At 36.9% G+C, this 16,737-nt stretch overlaps 1 protein-coding gene across 1 annotated transcript in view; it reads right to left on the reverse strand.

Annotated features, from left to right (window-relative positions):
• TRHDE (thyrotropin releasing hormone degrading enzyme) overlaps positions 1-16,737 on the reverse strand; it is a gene marked incomplete at its 5' end in the record, with an annotated part of 213,568 nt that overhangs the window by 86,335 nt on the left and 110,496 nt on the right. Inside the window, one exon of the mRNA XM_080635365.1 lies at positions 7,119-7,184. Coding sequence (XP_080491491.1) covers positions 7,119-7,184 — 66 coding nt within the window. The remainder of the gene's footprint in view (positions 1-7,118; positions 7,185-16,737) is intronic.

A 16,737-nucleotide genomic window follows, 5' to 3' on the forward strand; every position in this document is an offset into this window, starting at 1 on the left:
GCAAGTGCTAAGACACATGGGAGGGAAATGTGCTGCACTAGGCATCTCCTACTGCATGCTCCATAGTTGTGTAAATTTTAACTTAAATTTCTGTGGACCTAGATCTCCATTTATAAAATGAGGCTAGCACCAACCCTTCCCTCCCTACAAGGTTTATGTCTTCTATTCACTGACTGTTGCTGATGCACTTTGATACCATAGTGGATGGCATTTAAGAAAATTCTACATAGCAGTTAGGAACTGGGGCTACAAAGCAAATGAAAAAGATACAAAACTGTTCAACAGAAGGACAACTCAGTTAGCACGGTCCACTTTGTGAACTGAATCAGAAAACATAGGTAAATGCGTAATTATAAATCCTGGCTAAGGGGCATACAAAAAAAAGGAAAGAATGCAAAGATAAAATTAATTTTAGCATTCGTAACAACTGTACATTTCAATTGCGTATCTTCAAAGAGCTCTACTTTAAACAGAAGTATTTTGCTATACGCATAGTATACTCAAATCCCGTTGGATCTACAGGGAAGTCTTCCATTTTTGATAGTGATATCCGACTCTGGCCCTTACTATGCTGTACATCTTTAACACTTTCAAATGAAAAAAATATTGTGACACTGCAACTTACAGAAGTTTAGAAGTTTATTATGTAAACTTTTACTGACCTACTTCAGTCATAGAGGAAAAAGCTACAGAAAAAGTCCATAAAACTAAATGTATTCTAAAAATGTGAACCTAAAATCCAGAGTGATGTAAATTAGAAGCATGAGAAATGCTGAGGGGCCAGAAAAGGTTAAAGATACTATCAATCTTATATGACATGCAGTGTAGAAAACAGTGATGTCAGCTCCTGTGAGATTTCCTATGACTTCTTATGTCCTGCTTTTAATATGCCCAAGTTATCTTGTTGACAACTGTCAGTAGGTAAGGCAGTTTAAAAAAAAATAAAGGGATCAGTGGCTACTACCTTAAGGACAGGTCATAGCCAGTACGCCCATGGTGATACTTTGATGTTCACCAAGGTCATACACTCTGTGTTCTAAACCAGAGGAGATGGGTACAGAATTAACTGAAAAGTACTTTCCCCAACAGCTACTAAATGCTCGAGCTGTAATACCAGAGGTACTCCAGCTATAATGATGCTCCTGCCTGGTGGCAAAAGTTACATCTTGTCACTGAACAAAGGAAGACTTCAGGTAGTTCCATGTGCACTGTTTATCCGGGGAGAGCATCACAGCTCACTGCTTCACTGAGCCTGATCCTAAGGTGCCTGGGATTTTTTTGGGGGGGAGGTTTTAGGTTTGGTGGGGTTTTTTTGGGAGGGGAGGTCACTGGTTTTATAGATTATTTTTTTTTTGCTTTTATAGAAAGCTCTATGAAGAAGTCTCTAATGACGTCTCATTTTAAATACCATAGAGCTAACTGCTGTGAATTGGGAGTAAAGATATAAATGGCTATGATAAAGTGAGAACATAGTTTAATATACTATGTAAAAAGTAGATGATAAAATAAGACTGTGGAAATACACGAATATAGTTTTTGTACTACTAGATTCTTGGACAGAAGTGACAAACAGTATGGAAAATGGCACATTAGAGCTCTATTTTACACCCAGAAAGTTTCTGATGGGGTTTCATATTGACTGCCACAACCCAAATAGAACACAGGCATGCACTGAGGTGTCTAAAAGCAGGAAATTCTAAGCAGTGTGGATGAAAGAAAGTCTAACTAGCCAGCTTTATGATAGTAAAAAGTGATTGAAATCTGAACCTTGCTGTATTTAACAGGCAGCACATCACATTTCCCCAGACGTCTCCTCTGAAAGGTTGACCAATTTGTTTCAATATAGTGGCCACTCAACAGCACCAAAAAAGACAGCTATATCCAAAGCACTATATGGAAATTCTTCCTCCAAATGTACAATGTGAAGCCTAAAGTACAAAAGCAGTTAATTTATCACACAAGCAGAGATTCCTACAGTAACTAATTCAAACTGCTGATGATGCACTAAATCAGAGTGAGTGATGAACATATATACATAGCAGCAAGTGAAGTTCAAAAGGATACAGATTTATGTGATCAATGAGGTGCCACATGGCAAATGAAATGCAACGTTGACAAACATACAGTAACAAGAGATGACGCTCCAAAGTAATCAAACCAAATATAAGAAAAGTTTAAATAAACCAGTGCAAAAATGTCTCATTATAGATCTAGAGGTGACTCTTTACACACATCTAAGTACCAGACTTTCAAATCACTGGGTTTCCTCTCCATATTTAATATGAAAAATACCCACAGTTAACTTGAAGAAGTGCCTTGCCATAAGGCAGAAAAACCCTCCAGGAAATGTAATACAGTGACACCAGTCATGTAAGCAACCATCTATTTCAAGCACACAGATTAGGAACAACAGCCTACAGATGCATATCTCACATATTATATTGCATATTACTGCCCTGAGTGATGACTTAACAATAAGGCCAACTTACAGCTTCTTCCCTCTATGTATGAACTAGTCTATGCAGTTCAGAAACATAACCAGAGCAAGTGGTGATGACCTAGCCTCTTCAAACTGCAATCACTGTACTAGCTGATTAATGGCTTTTTGACTGAAAAGCAACACCAGTTTGTAAGAAGAGTACTGGCATTCAGTGACGTGCACCTCCCGAAGTCCCCTGGAGCATAAGAAACTTTGCACATCATGAAAGATATCAGGACTTTTAAAAAGAAATAGATCACCTACTGTGATAAGGAAGGGGTTTTATTAGACATTTTCTACAAAAAAATAATAGCTGGGACTTTCTCATATGCAAAGTATTACCAGCTGTGGCTATTACTGTCATTATTCAATTATTCGTTAAAGCCAATATAAATATGTTCTCTTTTAGTTTTGTCTATGAAGTGCTATGTGAAAACAATGATAAAGTTCTGTCTTTGTTACTAAATTTTCTATTTGAAAATGTCACATGATTCAAGGTATCATATGTCTTTGAAGGGCTTCCAGAAAATCATACCTTCACTAGGTAGTCTCTTGGCTGCAGTTTTGTTGTGGAACTTCCACACTTTAATAACATGGTCTTTCACAGTATTATTTACTATGATAGAAAGAGGCCTGCTATTCTTGACTGACATGAATCACTCCAAAGCCATCTACACTTTAAAACTGAGCACCTCTACTACCTCCTTGCAGATTCCTCAACAGAATGGTTTGCTGAATTTTTGCACCTTTGTGCACATTTGTACCTTTGCTTCAGCTTGTATTCCTTGTTAAAGAATATCTAACAGAGAGGCCTACTCTCCTTCATCAACATTTTTCTTCTTTTTAACAAAATTGCTTGTTTTCTTTGACATATAAGAAGATTTCTTGATCTGCTTTCCAAAAAAGTCCACCTGCCAGGTGTTAGCATGTAATTAGATTAAGAAGAAAGTGGTAAAGAATGAAAAAGGTGGCTATCCCATTTACTTCTTTCTCTAAAACTTACCTTTTCAACACCTTAACCTACAGGTCAGTATATTTGTTGTGGCTTCTTTTATACAAAAGCTCTAATTCTGCAGCTCTTAATTAGATGATGAATCATATCTTCATTCTGATGAAACCACAAACACTGAACACAAACACAAATAAAGGGCTTTTCATTTTGGTTTATGCTAGTATAATAAGGCTACAAGAATACTCTTTTCTATCATCTATGAAACGCTTAAGGACATCCCTAATACACTAAAAACATTAATACTGGAAATACAACACAGCAGAGAGGAAACAGTCTAGAAACAAAAAAGGAGGGCTACGGAGAATCTCCATCCTTTATTGGATGCAGGGAGAAACATAATAACAAATGATGAAGAAAAGGCTGAGGTACTTAATGCCTTTTTTCCTCAGACTTTAATAATAAGACCAATTTTTCTCAGGGTACCCAGACCCCTGAGCTGAAAGACAGGGATGGGGAGCAGAACGAAGCCCTCATAATCCTGGGGAAAATGGTCAACAACCTGCTACACCACTTAGACACACCCAAGTCTATGGGGCTGGATGGGATGCACCCAAGGGTACTGAGTGAGCAGGCAAAAGTGTTCACCAAGCCACTTTCAATCATTTATCAGCAGTCCTAGCTAATCAGGAAGGTCCCAGATGACTAGAAGTTAACAAATGTGACACCCATTTACAAGTAAGGCTGGAAAGAGGATCCAGGGAACTACAGACTCTTTAAAACTACCTGAAAGGAGGCTGTAGTGAAGTGGAGGTTAATCTTTTCTCCCAAGTGACAAGTGACAGGACAAGTGAAAATGGTCTCAAGTTATGCCAGGGGAAGTTTAGGTTGGATATTAGAAAAAATGTCCTCCCCAAAAGGGTTGTCAAGCACTGGAACAGGCTGTTCAAGGAAGTGGTCGAGTCACCATCCCTGTGGATATTTTAAATACGTGTAGATGCAGCATTGAGGGACATGGTTTAGTGGTAGACTTAGAAGTGCTACGTTAACGGTTGGACTCTATGATCTTAAAGGCCTTTTTGAACCTAAAGGATTCTATGATTCTATTAACTGTTGTGTTCTATGTACTGGAGGCTAACGAAAAATAAAGCAAACAAGATAAAGCAAAGGTCCTTAAGAACTCAGTTACTCAGCAAGTCATCAGAATAATCCAGGAGAAATGAACCATCAAGTGCACTTTCAGAATATTTGTTATTTGAAGAGATTTATAAGTGGTAGTAATACTTGATTTTGCAGCTGTCCTTAAGGAAGAACATTCAGCTGAACATTAGAATTTCATGATAAAACACCATAATGCTAAATCTCAAGTGATGGTATCAAGGCTAAATATCTAAGAAGCCTAAACCAACGCATGATAGAAAAGGTAAATTATAGTCCTTCAGTTCCCCTTATCATTAGTAAAGTTAGGCTCCTAACTCCATAATGCAAGGAGCACTATTTTGTTGGATTCATAAGCCACAAAGAATTAAATGATTGACAGACATTTTCAATTGTGTAATTTGTAGCTTATTTGCTTTATTTTTTGTTTTGTTCAACTTGGAGACATGCATATGGAAAATCTCTGTCTGGATTTCAGTTTTTATAAAAGTTATCATTTTCCTTCTGAACTGATGCAAGACCTTCATTAGTCAGATTTTCACAGTTAGATTTTTCACAGAATTCCATTAGTAAAAAGAAGAGTTTCTACTTAGAGGAGACCTGGTGAAAAGCAGAAATAATAGGAAACCACTCAAATGAAAAAACAAAGCTCCATTACAACTTTACAGTATTTATTATTATTTAATCCCTTGCATAGCCTTATTCTTTGATTTGAACTTTTTTAGAAATTTATTTCAAGACTACTTGCCACTGTTATTTCTCAGGCAAATACAGAAGAAAATAGGAAAATGGGGTTTGAGATTTACGCATTAAAACTTTCCCCTTCTAAAACTCTGAGTGAAATGTTTTTTTGGGGAAAAAGTGCTACTGAATTTCCACATTAATGGATCTTTGCAGGCAAAAGTTTCTTGCTGGAATATGGAGTTTGCTGGGCTAAGGACAGAAGTATTATTGGCTTAAATGAGATGAGGGCTTTACCCTTGACATATACAAAATTTTATGAAGGAAAATTTTGATCTCAAAATTTCTTATCTGGATAAGAAGATTAACTAACTTATGCACTTACGATCTGACCTGGTGTTACAAGTAAGAAAACGATCTAGCTGGGTCCTGTGAATAAGTTAATGCTGCAAACTCTGAATGTCCTGTAAACTCTCCTGTATTTCCCCAGCAGTTTTCCTTTCATTGACTACTGCATGGAACACACCTCTCTGACATAACCAATGCATTTATTTAAATTTTGTTTTATATTTTATCTTCCAATTTATTTTGGTTAGAAGTAGAATTATTCTGTTAAAAAATGACCTGATCTTAGACATAGTTTATTTAAATTTCAGAATGAAAAGCTTACTAAGAACAGATAAGATTGATTGCTCTTTCCATCTTAGCATAATTGTATTTCAGGTGAACATCAATTTACTTTAAAGGACACTTCTAAGTAGCAGGCTGCATCATACATAATTCATCAATCACAGCTGCCTGTAACTTGATTTACTCAAGCAGATTTCAATGGAATAGAGGGAGTTGCATTGTTTTTTATCCTTTGACTTGTTTGTTTTTAAATAGTTTACGAAACATTCATTTGTGCTGAATTATTGCTGAAAAGAGTTCATCCTTCGTAATCAGCATGTTGAATTTCTTTCTTTTCATACAGAAATGCTACCTCTTTAAACTTCTTTTAAAAGGCAGAATGAGTTTTCAAAGCACCGTTAAGGCAGAGAGCACTCCATGCTTATCCAAGGCAAAAATAAAGCTCAAGGATTTTGCTATGGGGGAAGGGAAAGCAAAAATATTTATTTGAAAAGCATCGTTAATTTTAGGGTTGTGTATTTTCTAGCTGGCTTGACATCACGTTAGATATTATTTGTTAGACCAGCATGCACATGTAATTGAAGGATGCTGGGGATGGACTATTCATCAGGGACTGTAGTGACAGGACAAGGGGTAACGGGTTCAAACTTAAACAGGGGAAGTTTAGATTGGATCTAAGGAAGAAATTCTTTACTGAGAGGGTGGTGAGGCACTGGAATGGGTTGCCCAGGGAGGTTGTGAATGCTCCATCCTTGGCGGTGTTCAAGGCCAGGTTGGATGAGGCCTTGGGTGACATGGTTTAGTGTGAGGTGTCCCTGCCCATGGCAGGGGGGCTGGACCTAAATGATCTTAAGGTCCTTTCCGACCCTAACTATTCTGTGATTCTATGATTCTAAGAGAAGTAGCTCTTTCCTCAGCTAGCCCTTCATGCAGTTGTTACATGGATAAAATGGCTTTCACATGGCAATTTACACAAAACCATGTGTCACTTAAAGTGCCATTACTTGATACACCCAGAAATATAGCTGAAACTAGGAGCACTGCAATGTGTGTTATATACTTAGAATCTTCCATCAAGTTCAGGAACATGTTGGTGCCTCAGATGGTCCTGAAGTAAAGAAATATTTCCAAAAATAGATGCAAATAGAGTTTTAAAAGAAAAAAGAGCTAGAAACTGCTAGAAATGCACGGCTACACAAAGACAGAAATGCCTTTACTTACTTGTAAGCCCATTTGAAACACAGAGTGACCCATAAAGTTAGCCAACATTCGAATTAGAGCTGCACCCTGTGAGAAATAATAGAAGGGGGAAAAAAAAAAAAGAAGTTACTGGTTTTGCATGTCAATATTACACAACAATAACAATCTGAAATAGGCATTTCTACCCAACACTATCATATTGGAAAACTGTGATTAATATGATCTTTATTTGTGCTGGAATGAAAGACAGAGAAGAAAATGCAAATACTTACAAGAAAAAGTGAGCAAGTAGACTGATCTTGTTAATATCCTGACCCATATACTGAAAAAGGCACAGGTCATAAAACACACTCTCCGCTGCTGGAGCACGGGTGTGTCAGCTCCACAGCTGATTGCCCTCAGCCCTTCTGTGCACTCAGCAGCAGTTTCAAACGAGGGCAGAAAATAATGTCCACGCTGAATTCTACCACAGTGATTATTCATGATATTTTTACATTCATTATGCTCTTGCAAATCAAGATTTAGTGATACTACTTTCCTTTGTAAAAGCCTTCAAGATCTGATGATTGGGAAGTGGATCATTTTTTCCAGAAGAAGATGTGGATATACCTATTTGACTTATTAGTAGTCAGCTTATTTCCCAGAATCCATGCAAAGAGGTTAAATACTTGTCTAACAACTTGTCTTTACCTACCTATGCCAGTACTTATCCCTTAGCCCCTTCAGGCAAAGCTGAGAGATCTAAGAGGTTTCTTTTGTTTCACAGGTGATTCTGATTCCCAGTACTTACATCAAGAAATGGATAGGTACTCACTAGAGTAACATTTTTTAAGGCATCCCCTTTGTGTTTTCTCACTCCCTCTCAGAATCACAATTGCTGTCTATTTTTCCCTTGCACAAGTGCTCTATTTCAAGCAGAAGTATCTTTGCAGATCTGATGATTTAGCTATAAAATCCCACTTTGCAATCCAATTTCAAGACAACCTCCCTTCCAATCCCATTAATCAAGTGTTATACTTAGTACTGATCACTGCACAAGAGGGAGGGCCCTTTTGGTTTAAAGTCAGTAAATCAAAGGCCATAAGAAAACATGATGCTAGAACTCAACAACCTCATCTATAGATGTAGTAGGTTAACCAATTAGGCAAATGCTCAATCAGAAAATAAATAAACAAATAAATTAACATTTCACAGACTCAAAACCTTACATCTACTCACAATGAAAATGTTCACATTTTTACTAATTTGTATTTGTCTTGTTTCAGTTTTCAAAACAGGATTTTATGCCTTTTCCTGCTCCCTTAAAGTTCAGAGCAGTTTTGAAATTTAATTTTTAGACCATTTTACACATGTTCCACTCCTTTTTGTGTAGTGATTATTTTTGAAGTACTGAAGGGCTTACCTGTAATAACCAACATTTGAAATAATGACATAAACCAAAAAGATTCATAAATTACTAGTAAATTGTAAGAAAACACCACAAGTTCTTAACACAGGCAGCAGCAAGTAATACAGAGTTACCAAAGTAACTGAAGCAACAATAAAAGAAATAAAACAGAAAAAAAAAGTCATTGATTGAGGAGATGTCTGTAGTTGCTTATAAGAAGTGAACAGTAAATAAACCAAAAGATTGTGTTTGCATTATTAACACTATGCTATGTTTTTACAGTGGTACATCATCTTACCAGGAGACCAATCATGCCTGAAATTCACAGCAGCATAGAAAATAATCCCTACCAAAATGGATTATTACCTGAACAGACAAGACCATAGGTCAGAAAGCATTATTAACCTGCTTTTACTGGAGGAACAGAGTAAGTAAAGTACTGAGATGCTTAAATAGATAAACAGGAGATAAACCTGTCTTCTAAGAAGATAAACAGATTATTAAAATATCAATTAAATGGATAAATTCTATTTGTCCTCTAAGTAACTTGGGCAGGACAACCCAAAACATCTGTAGCAGAACAAAAAATATATAAAATATAAAAGGGATCAGCTTAAATCCTTAACAACAAAAAATTTTTCCACTCATCACACAACCCTTTTCCTGCTCACCTTTTAGTATTCCAGGATCCCCTCATTTTTTTCTCACAGTTTAGATTTCACATAGTAGCAATGGACATATATTTATATAGGCACCTTAACTCTACTGATTTCTTTGAGAAGTAAGCAGGATATACCTTCATATGATCTTGCCCATAGAGCCTTTTTCTATCCAGAGACCAAGAACATTAGATACATGTAAAAAAATTCCTCATATACATATACATACACACACACACATATATATACAAAATTCCTCTCATAGGTGACATTTAACCACTCCTTGGATGGAACTATGGCTCGCTTTTATACAGCAACCAAAATAAAAAAGCAAGCAAAGACTGAATAGGAGATCCAAGGCACAAACTGGACAAATCTTTCAGGATTGATCCCTTTTCACAGCTGCTTTAGAAGTACTTTCTACCAATTAATGACCTTCAGGAAACTCAGAAGTCTCACTTACAGCTTGCAGAACAATATGCTTGTCCCAATTCTGCCATCTTCCCCACACTTTCTTGATTTATTCGAGGAAGGGATTCTAAAGATAAAGGGGAAACCAGAAAGAGGAAAAAACTGCTGGGGAGGAGAAGGGAGGAGAACCAGGAGCAAATGCAGCCCTTGGTGTGGAGGGAAAAGAGATGGGAGGGAAAAAAAGGAAGAAACCACTCATTTCACCTTTCTTGAACTTTGAAAGCAGGCAAAACAGTAAGAAGAGGAAAAACAATCATACACTCCCAGCTCTGGGAAGGAATGGGAAAGGCAGCAAACACTGGCATTCTGACTGGAGATAAAGAGAAATAGGTTTGCAAGCAGCAGGATAAAATGCAAGAGGTAGGCAGAATAACTGGCAAAAGGAGAGTGGCTTACTACAAAAGAAAGTACCAAATGGAATTTCCTTTAACAGGAAAAATAAAAATATTTACATATGAACCCCCAAAAATATGACTACTGTGTGAAACACAGTACTGTAATATAGCCACACAGAAGGGGATACATCTGACTCAATGCAGTTATCTGTAGCATCTGTGGCTACAATTACTTCAGTTGCTTAGACTTCCTTTACAGGCAATGGCCAGCACCAGTCACTTCTGAGTGTACTGAATCTCATCTTAAAGTAGACCTCCAAATAGATCAGGAGAGCCATAGCCTAAAAGCACCCATCTCTTGTAATTCATTCTAAAAGCAGCCTTGGGTGACTAGCTTATACGTCCATATCCGCACTGCAGACATCTAAAGTGAGGTGAGAAGAATTCAATGCATTGCCCAAAAAGGCCACAAAAAGACTGATTCCCAACTCTGCTACAGATGCCCTGTACTAGTAAGTCATTCCCAAGAACTTCTGAATTGTGGAGTCAGAAAACTGGTGTGACACCATTCTTTTTATATGTCAAATAACATACATCATAGCTTGGTTTATTCTACATGTCACACTTTCATTTAAGAAAACCAGCAGAGGTTCAAGACAGAGCCCTGAAGAGAGAGCAGTGTTTGCTAGTTGCAGGTACTGTTCGCCAAGCAGACAGCAAAGCAAAGTACTTGAAATAACGAACTGGTGAAGCAATTGCAGTGAAGGGGACAATATAAAAATCAGTAAGCCAGCACATAGGATTATACAGAAGCTAGGAGGCAAGGAGCCATGTGTAAAAAGATAGAAATGAGCTGGGAACTCTTTCAGCATTATTTTTTTAAGGACCAAAAATTATGTTGGGATTCTAAAACTTGCTCATGAGAGAAAAATGCCACCAACACAAAACAGAAACCATAAACTACAAATGACTTTTTGCAAAGGTGAAATAATTTAGTGTCCTGTAAATGCATTGGAGTCGGGGACAGAAAAGAGACCATAAAGGATTGATCTAGCATAACCCTTCTGTCCTCCTTCACACTTAAAACTTGTCATTTTTTCCTAGAACATCAAATTCTTTTTCCTTTTTATTTCTGTGTTTGTGGGTTTTGTTGATTTTGTTGTAACTGTAGGACTGAAATTCATCTGATGAGCAGATGCCTTCATTGCATCTATCTGATGCTTAGTTGTATACAGCTGAGCCAGCTGCCTAGACTCCCTTTAAAGGCACTGGAGAGAGAAGCGAGCACTTCAGCTCATCCTGATTCATCTCATCGAAAGACATGTATCTAAAACAGAACACATGAATTTCAGCCTAAAAGTGCCTGTTTGTCTTCACTGATGATGCAGGGAGGTTAAAGGACCAGTCAATTGCACCAGTCAATACAGTGAATATCCCAAGTGAGGTGACATGAATCCCCATGAAGATATATCATCCTGCAACTTACAGAGCAACCTTAGAAAATGTGAAAACACAAACAGTGCAAAAACACCTCCCTGAGTTTGCATAGTCTGAGACAGCATCTTGCAGACTCACCTATCCATTTATCCCATGTAACACCAAATACCAGTAATAATAATTACACAGACCTCAAGATATCTCTACTTCACTGAATGTCCACCTTCCCATTCTTGCTTAGCAATGAAAGCTATTTCGATTTAGCTCATAATGATCACTTCTGTGACATAAAATATAAGATCAGGAAATTCCCTGATATGAAAAACACCACTGTGCTATCTAAGGTGTAAATGAGGAGTAGAGGTGCTTAGAAGAGGACCATTGGACAATCAACAAAAAATACATAAGTGATTTTCTTAAAGAAATATAGTAATTTAGAAGGTCCATTTTCCACAAAACCTCCACCTATTCATTTTTCTGCCTCTTCTCTCATTTAAAAACAAAACAATAAAAAAAAATAAAAAACACCCCCACCAACACTGAATACAGGTGATTTATTAACATTTTTTATTGTGCAGCAGTAAGTGCAGTCAAAATCAGGCTTCATTAAGATGTAATAGCACTGCTTGTTTTTCAAATACAATGGGACACAGATAGGAGGCCTGCAGTTATTTTTTTGTATGCTGGTATCCCTGCAACTTAAGATTATGGTCCCTCTAGCTAAGGGAAATGTGAGTTAGTCAATCCTTTACTTCAATTACACTATATTTCATTCATATTATAATTAGAGCTATTATTATCAATAATAACTTCTATAATAACCTTCATCTTCATTGATTAAAACAAGGCTCAGACCACATACAGGCACTCACAAACTTACCATTCTTTCACAAAGAGCTCCTGGTTTAAGATGAGAATCAATATACAAAAGTTGACGGCTACTAATATATACCTGATTTATATCAGTATTCTTTTTGTTTAATGAATCAGTCACATTGCCCACACATTAAACATTCCCTCCTTAAACTATTTACCCTGAGCTACAGGCAAGGCACCTTGTCAAAGACTTTTTTTAAATCCTCTGTCTACTGACTCCCTGCAAGAACCCCAGCTGGTTAGTGAGTCAGAATCTCCCTTTGCAGCACACATGTCCAGGCAAGACCAACATATTTATCCATGCACTCAGTTATGTTACTCTTTATTTGCCATAGAGATCCCCACCTTGACGGAGAAGGACGTCAAACTCATCAGCCTATAGCTCCCAGGACTTCCCATGGAGGCCTTTCTGCACATTACCCCAGCAGTTCTCTGGCACAGTGGTCATTTGTGAGGAAGGTCTACATCCCACTGCCAGAAGTTCTGCAGCTCTGTACATGGTTACCTTTAAAAGGTGCAGGTGAATGGTACCCAGATCTGCAGACTTCCTAACTACTAATTCAGATCTTTTAGTTTGTGTTTTCCATATACCTATCTCCAACTGATCGTTCCTGCAAACTGTCTTTTACAAAGAATAACACGAGCACGGGAATCAACCCATTCTTCAACAGGAAAGTCCGATACAAATAATTCATTGCACTTCCCTGATATATCCTTAAGAATCTGAGTCTCCCTTTTACACTTTGGCCATGACATGTCCCCTTACTTATCACCAAGTAAGCCAGAGCCATACTTGCCATCTATACACACCCAAGTCAGGCACGAACTACCGTAGCAGAAACACTTGAGATCACACAAAACCTGCCAAATTTTGGCTAATATGTTTTGAGTAATGGTTGAAATGTATCTTTTCTTCTTGAAACATCCTGAAGAAAGATTATTTAAAACTGCGAGTGTAATAAAAGCAGCATACAGGTTGGTTTTTTTCTTAAAAATTTTGGGACATATTTTTATTTATCTAGGTATTCCTGCTCCAGCAGGGGGATTGGACTAGATATCTTTTGAGGTCCCTTCCAATCTCTAGCATACTGTGATACTGTGATATTTTTACAGTACTCTGTCAAATAAAAGCCTAAGGGTATCAACAATCAAATGGGATCTTAAGTAAATTAGTTTAATTTCATTTCAGCCCAAAGTTCCTGAATTAATACATTATTCTTTATTTCTCAAAATCTTAGATAATTCTGTGATTTAAAGTTCATTTCAAATATTAGAAGAGCGTATTACCAAGCACTCATACAAAGAATGCACATTTGCACATTATGCCACTAGCCAAAAAGTAATATCCAAGTCACGTTTTCCAACACAATCATTCTTTGTTGGTACTAAGCAACCACAGCTGGATGCCCCATGAAATTTAGTTTATTGGGAAAAACACAGCATGAATTAAAGTGAAAGAACAATGTACATCAAACATGTAGAAAAAATGTGACATTTAAAAAAGAACTCTTACACAAAATTCTAAAACTAAAATGAAATCTGTTGAATCCTGGAGAAATTTAATATGAAAAATATATTTTGACTAAGTCACATCTGCAGAATTTGCTCAAATGTAGATACAAAATAGTCTATAGATGTGTAAATGAATTATTTAAAAACTTGGTCAACTGAGATGCTGTGTTACACTACACAGTGCACTAGTAGTGCACTGAATTAAGTGTACTGTTACCCTCTGCACGTTAAAGAAGAGGACCAAGAAATGGGAGAAGTCTGGCTGTAATGTCTCCTGAGCGACTGGCATGACCGTAAGCAAAACAAAGTACATCCCTCAGTTCTCCTGTAAGAATAACTGAAAAATGGACAACTACTTTCAAATCCAGGTGTTGCATTTAAACTGTGCTTCCTTAAGCAAATATATTGACCATACACTTATTTTTTTCCTAAAGAAAAGTCCAACCATTCCTCAAGTTCCCACTCAGAAGATCATGCTGAGATGTATTTTACCTTCCCACCTTTGTCATCTGAACTGTCTTTCCTAGTATGCAGCCTTATCCTGATAATTGTGGAACAAGAGTGCCCTGTTCATACCATCAGCTATGACATTGTACTGTGGCGGGCTCCTGAGAAACCTCTGCTAAAGTCCTTCTATTGAGTTGTAAGAGCAGAGATAATTGCAAAGCTTTCTCTGGAATTCTTCCACTGTCTCTATGCAGAATATTTCATCTCTGGGAACTGCAGAAGTACTCACTGAGAAATAATTTTCAGGGAATTAATTAGACTGTATCATGAGTCACCAGCACTAAATCTCCCTCCCATTTTCAGAAATTGAGCACCGTAATACACCAGCTTAGCTATTTCCTGTATTCTCCAATGGCACCTCCAAACACTACAAGAAAAATGAAGCTTAATGTATGTGAATTTGATGAGTGTGAATGTTTCCTTATTTGATTAGGTTAACAGAACTCATTTGTTTAAATGAGTAAACATGCGCCTATGATTTCTTCCCTGTGGCATAAACGTAAAATGTTCAAATGAATTCCTAGAGGCTTTCCCTTTGGAAAAAGGCTGTAAAAAGATGTAAGGAAGGAAATAGGTATATGCAGACTATGCAGCACAGTAGTACAAAATGTGACAATATGTGCCTTATCCTTAAGCATGCAAGCAACCCAACTTAAATACTAGAGCTTACACACATAAAATCAGACAACTATGTACTTGGCTGAATTTGGATCTGAGTGGTTTCCCTGAACCTGATAATAAACTAAGTTAAAAACTAAGGGATTTCATTCATTAAAATGAGCTCAAAATAAGTATTCCTACTTGATTTTAACAGTACAGACTATTAAAAAAAAAAAAAAAATCAGTCATTTAATTTGTCTTCTTTACTTTCTAAAGTAATACAGAATTTCCACTTGATATTTGCTTATCAAGCAGTGCACACTCACAGGTTAACATGTTGCTAATACTCAGCAATAAAGCTGGGATATATTTTAATAAACAAATTAAACTTACACTATTTTTAAAACTTTACTTACAGCGTAGAGGAGCTAGTATTTTTAAAATCAGCATCTATGCTTATAAACCTGTAATGTACTGTGCTAAATCATCAAAGATGTATAAAGGCACCTTATGTTGTTTTTATAGATTGTAAGGCCATTTATCTGATGCCAAAACACCCCTGAAAAAGCAACATTAAATTCAAGGAGAGATTTTCACTGGGAAATCATAATAATTTTCTATTCTGACAAACACAGCTGTTCTAGCACTGGATAATACCAAAATGGTCAGATGGTAAGATGAGCTTTGGCAAATTGTTTGTCTTACACACAAATTCTGTTGCAAATTTTAGGACCATGACACAAAGAATAAAATCTGTGGGTAAATGACCATAACTAATCATGTTCTTCAGGTGGATATTGTCATATTATTTACCTTGACTAATAAAACGTTATCAGTTGCCTAGACAAAATGCTATTGGAACACCATTCACAACAGCCTCAACACAAAAATCTTTTTTACATGTTTTGACACCATTGACAAGGACAAAAGCATGTAATACTTTTTCCATAACTCCTTGTATGAGGAAATCTTCAAGGATGGGTAAACACAAGAACTTGGTGACATTATTTACAAAGAGAGGCCATCATCATCTATTAAGTACTGAATCATAGAATCATACAATAGTTAGGGTTGGAAAAGACCTTAAGATCATCTAGTTCCACCCCCCCTGCCATGGGCAAGGACACCTCACACCATGTCTCTCAAGGCTCTGTCCAACCTGGCCTTGAACACTGCCAGGGAATGGAGCATTCAGCACTTCTTTCGGCAACCTGTTCCAGTGTCTCACCACCCTCACAGTAATAAATTAATACATCTTAAAATCCATTATAGTAACAATCTCTTATAATAATAAAACTGGCTCCACAAATCTGTGTTTTCCATCAGGAGCAATGGACAAAGATTTTCCCTTTTATGATGAGTACTTACAGAAGTGTTTACACTTTACACAGTTACTTCACTTCACCATTTTACCAACCAGCTCCACACAATCCAAAGGTAAATTAAGTAAAATAAAACTCAGAATTTGTGAAGATTCTCCACTGATGACTACCTTGGCGATCAGTATGATCTGATAGCTATCTGTTAATTCAGCCACTTTGCGCTCTAATTATACGGTATAGCACTGGGGGTTTTTTTAACTAGAATATTATGCCATAATAAATCAAAGTCTCAACACAACTTATCTTTACCAACCATACATTTAATCTCATCAAAGATTGAAGTCAGGTCTGTTTGACCAGCTTTGTTTCAACAAAGGTTGTATATTAATATTACTTTTTTTTTTTTAGTTCACTAAATAGAACATAAGAACCTCAATCTATTTGCCTAAGTCTGATTTGCAACTGGGGAGCGACTATTCATCAGGGACTGTAGTGATAGAACAAGGGGTAATGGGTTCAAACTTAAACAGGGGA

This window comes from Psittacula echo, assembly GCF_963264785.1.
Source record: "Psittacula echo genome assembly, chromosome: 1".
Classification (NCBI taxonomy): domain Eukaryota; kingdom Metazoa; phylum Chordata; class Aves; order Psittaciformes; family Psittacidae; genus Psittacula; species Psittacula echo.